Here is a 4,094-nt window from a genome sequence, read left to right on the forward strand (position 1 = left end):
CGCCTTCGTTCCCACAAAAGAATTCCTCGCCCACAAATTTACGACAAGCTCGCGTGGTCGTCACCAAAATGTCCTTTCGAGGTTTGACTTGCTTCCTGTGTTGCTTGCAACACACGTCTCATGTCTCCTGAGCAAAGAAAAAAAAGGAAAGAAAAGAGGTCAGCTGGCTGCAGGGCCTTTTCCTATTTGACCCCCCCCCCCGCCCCTCTTGAATAATCCGGTTGATGACATCACAGCCGCTACATTTACACTCAGGCTGCATTAAGTCGACGTTGGAAAAAGAAGAAGAAAAAAAATGACACTGCCATGTAAAGTGCGTTTTGTGAGCAGCCAGTGCAGCGTTGGAGATGAGATGTCGAGTTCAACCAAGGTTGAAAAAAAAAACAAAAACAAGTGAGCAAAAAGTGCTCATGAAATGACGACGTGTCCTCGTGGAAACGTTTCCTGTGTGGAGGTCACGTTTGGACATCGCTGGCCCGAGAACATTTGGTGCTTGCGCGTCGAGATCCAAAATGCACCAGTGGCTCGTTTAGCCTCAACTTTTTTGTGACAACAAAACCGGAGAATGTTTTTGTCTTTGAGCTCGTGAAGCACTTTTGCGTCATCGCTGTGAAAAGTGCTGAGCAAACAAAATGGACGCGCGCACGTTACGGAGCTGATTCTTTAATTGGACTACTATTCGATTCTTTGTCATTGTTTGTTGGAAACCGGTTTTATGTTTTACATCGTCTGCATCGCTTTTAATCTCATCCTTCACGTTTATCGTGAATAGAAAAGGAAAGCTTGATGGAATCATGCATCGACACAGCGAGCTGCGTGATATTTGGACGGACGGACGGACGTTGGCGACACACATCTGTCAGTCCATCCATTGATCAGAATCAGAATCAGAATCAGAATGCCCTTTATTGTCATGAGTCGGTTTACAACGAGATTGGCGCATGCAAAATAAAAATATTATTCTACTCCACAGTCTCCATTTTGTCTGATGGCCCGTTTTCTCACTGCCCTTCGTCTCCTCCTGGATACAATTTGGAAATGGAGGCGAGTCACATTCTGACTTCATCTATCTTTTTATCTAAGCAAAACAATGTTTTTTTTTTTTAAGAGTGAAACAGCGGGGAGGAGACTATTTAAATGTGTTTCCAGTGTCACCGCTTTGGAGACTGCCCTTTTCTCCGTTACGCCCCTGCACAATTGCACTAATGGGCCAATGGGAAGCGAGGACCATCACCCCCCTCCCCCTCCCCCTCCTCTCCCCTCCCCCTCGCTCCCTCCACGGAGAAGACCGCCTTCCTTCCTCGCGAGCTTTTTAGATGTGCATAATCCCCGAGTTGACCCAGAAAATCGTCAGTCGCTCTCTTGAAGATCTCTTGCTGCAGTCTTTGTGCGCACCTCACCCGGCAATGACGCGCGGCCCCGCGGACTCCTCACACTGAGCGCCCCCCTTCTTCCTCCCTCCTCTCCTCTCCTTTCCTTTCCCTCCCTCTCCTTCCTCACCGCAGCGGACCACCGAACCACCGGACCGGACCGGACCGATCTCTGAGCGGAGTAACTTTTAGTTTTTTCTTTTTTGTGCGCGTGCGTGTGGAGCCGAACACGGTACGTGGTGCACATTTTGTTGTTGTTGCTGTGGCATTGAATTGCAAGCCGGACAATGTTGGCGTTTCTCTCCCGTGTGCGCGTGCATGCTCGCTCGCTCGCTCGCTCGCTCGTTCGCTGTCTCCTCTGCGCGTCGCGTCGCTCCATTGTTTGCTCGTTTGTGTCAAAGGCGTCCTTAAAAACACAATCGTGATGATTCCGATTGCTTGGAAAGACTCCGAAATGAGACGCACCGCGCCGCGCGTTGCATGATGTCAGTGTTCTTTGTTGCAACCTTGCGTGCGTAAAAATGTGCCCGTGTGTGTGTGTGCGCGTGCGTGCGCGTGCGTGCCCCCCCTCCCCCCCTCCTCCTACCGCTCTATCGCATTGAATTGGACACTGAAGCCATTTTCAAAGGCAATTGCGCGACGCTTATTGTCCTTTTTGTGACACGTTTGCAAGGCGGTGCGATGAGGAAGAAGAAAGCCTGCTGACTAAATGGCGCAAGGTGAGGACATCCTAACACTTGAGTGTGTTGTCCCCACAGGAGGCATGGCAGAGCACCTCATGATGCCCATGAATCACGGTTCGGCCGGCGCCGGTCTGCACGCGTACCGGATGGGCATGAACGGCCTGCAGGCGGGCCACCCGCCGCACGGCCAGCAGACGTCGGCCATGCGGGCCATGCCCGGCGGCCAGATGATGCACTACGCCGGCGCCCAGGCCGGCATGGAGATGCGCCAACGGCAGGGCATGGTGCCACCCGGCGGGCCCATGAGCGCCGCCCAAATGGGGCACCACCACCAGATGATGTACAACGGCCAGCAGCATCACATGCACCAGGCCCAGCAGCAGCAACAGCAGCAGCAGCAGCAGCAGCAGGTCCAGCAACAACACGCGGCCCAGCAGAACCAGTTCATGAACGGAGGCCTGACGTCGCAGCAGCTCATGGCCAGCATGCAGCTCCAGAAACTCAACACGCAGTATCACGGACACCCGCTGGGCCCCATGGGAGGGGGGGGAGGGGGCGGGGGCCACATGGGCGGCCCCGCCAACCAGTACCGAATGAACCCGGCCCAGCTGGCCAACATGCAGCACATGGCGGTCCCGGCGCTGGCGCTGAACGGGATGGACGCGGACATGATCGACGAGGAGGCGCTCACCTCGCTGGTGGTGGAGCTCGGCCTGGACCGAGTCCAGGAGCTGCCCGAACTCTTCCTGGGCCAGAACGAGTTTGACTTCATCTCGGACTTTGTCAGCAAACAGCAGCCTAGTACGGTCAGCTGCTGAGACCACCCCCGCCCCGCCCCGCCCCGCCCCGCCCCGCAAAAAAAAAAAAGGATGGTGCGCTCATCTCGTTTTTTTCTTAGGACCGACCACCGAGCCGAGGAGTCGCGGCGCCGGGCGCGTGAAACGAGGACTCTGCCGTTCGTTGTGGTCTACGTGGTGGGTGGGGCGGGGGGAGGGGGGGGATACCGTTTCGCCTCCCACTTCCTGGACGTGAATGTAAAAAAAAAAAAAAAAAACACACAAAAAAAACCCTGAAGTCACAAAGCCACTCTGAACAATGACACTGTGTTTCCGCCGAGGTGTATTTATTTCTAATCGGACGTGGAGAACCGTCGTCGTTGCCGTCGTCGTCGTCGTCGTCGTCGCCCGGCCGGGCCAAACGATTGGTCCTAATTTGACTTTCTTTAGTCAGCATTTTTTTCGCCTTCCTCATCCTCCAGCTTGCTGTTAAAATCAGCTCAGAAGGTCCAAAAAGGAGCTTTAATTTTGCGAGGTGACGTCCACATTTGGAAAGCGTTCAATTCTCATTTTTATTTGATTTGATTTTTTTTTTTTTTAGATGTGCTGTTCTCAGAAATCAACTGCTTGTACTGTATGAAGCTGTACTAACTCCAACATGTCCACACTGTTTTGTGTTCTCATGGAGACGTAGAACCGCCTTAATCACGCCGATTCTTATTTATTGTTCTTCTTGGTTGTTTCTAGTCCTTTTCTTTTGTTGTCATTGTTGTTTTTGGTGGCTGAGATTTTGGAAAGGAGGGAGGGACGGTCTTTGGCGATCAATAAAGACGGCCTGGATAGAAGTGTGGCCTGCTTTTCCATTCATTGCAAAGCCTCCTCTCGCCCCCCCCCCCCCCCCCAAAAAAAAAGCTAAGTGCTGAGGTTTAACCTGCAGCTGAGGGGACACCTCGCTTTCTAGCGCCATGGAAACGTGATGCAATATTTCTTCAGAAGCGAAGGTCGGCCGATTGTTCCACACGGCGAGACTTGTTGTTGTTTTTCTTCTTCTTGTTTGTGTGCAACTTGCCAGACAAATTTTAGGAGGATGGCAACGAATTCTTCCAATGATGTTCGCGTGAAAATGTAGTCGCTGAGAATGGACGAGTCGTTTTCTTTTTTGGGACCAGTCACACACGCCACGTTGGAGTTCCATCTTTGCTAAAGTCTTCCGGGTTTAAAAGTTGTGCAAGAAAAGTCGAGTCCAACTTACTGAAGCTGAAAAG

At 52.4% G+C, this 4,094-nt stretch overlaps 1 protein-coding gene across 2 annotated transcripts; it reads left to right on the forward strand.

Annotated features, from left to right (window-relative positions):
* The first annotated feature begins 1,283 nt into the window (after nt 1-1,283).
* cited4b (Cbp/p300 interacting transactivator with ED-rich tail 4b) lies at nt 1,284-2,893 on the forward strand. Of its 2 annotated transcripts, none has more exons than XM_088306726.1 (2): nt 1,284-1,602; nt 2,044-2,893. In XM_088306726.1, the coding sequence occupies exon 2, from the start codon at nt 2,080-2,082 to the stop codon at nt 2,869-2,871; it is 792 nt and encodes a 263-aa protein (XP_088162852.1). In that variant the 5' UTR covers nt 1,284-1,602; nt 2,044-2,079; the 3' UTR covers nt 2,872-2,893. The 2 variants fall into 2 exon arrangements, with proteins under 2 accessions (XP_088162852.1, XP_088162853.1); XM_088306727.1 differs by having other exon boundaries at nt 1,288-1,602; nt 2,129-2,893.
* Nucleotides 2,894-4,094: the final 1,201 nt, after the last annotated feature.

The sequence above is a fragment of the Idiotropiscis lumnitzeri genome, chromosome 10, assembly GCF_059441095.1.
Source record: "Idiotropiscis lumnitzeri isolate Australia: NSW breed Sydney's pygmy pipehorse chromosome 10, RoL_Ilum_1.0, whole genome shotgun sequence".
Lineage (NCBI taxonomy): Eukaryota > Metazoa > Chordata > Actinopteri > Syngnathiformes > Syngnathidae > Idiotropiscis > Idiotropiscis lumnitzeri.

Coding starts and splice junctions, on each gene's coding strand:
- cited4b (XM_088306726.1), top strand. CDS start 2,080: ATGGCGCAAGGTGAGGACATCCTAACACTTGAGTGTGTTGTCCCCACA.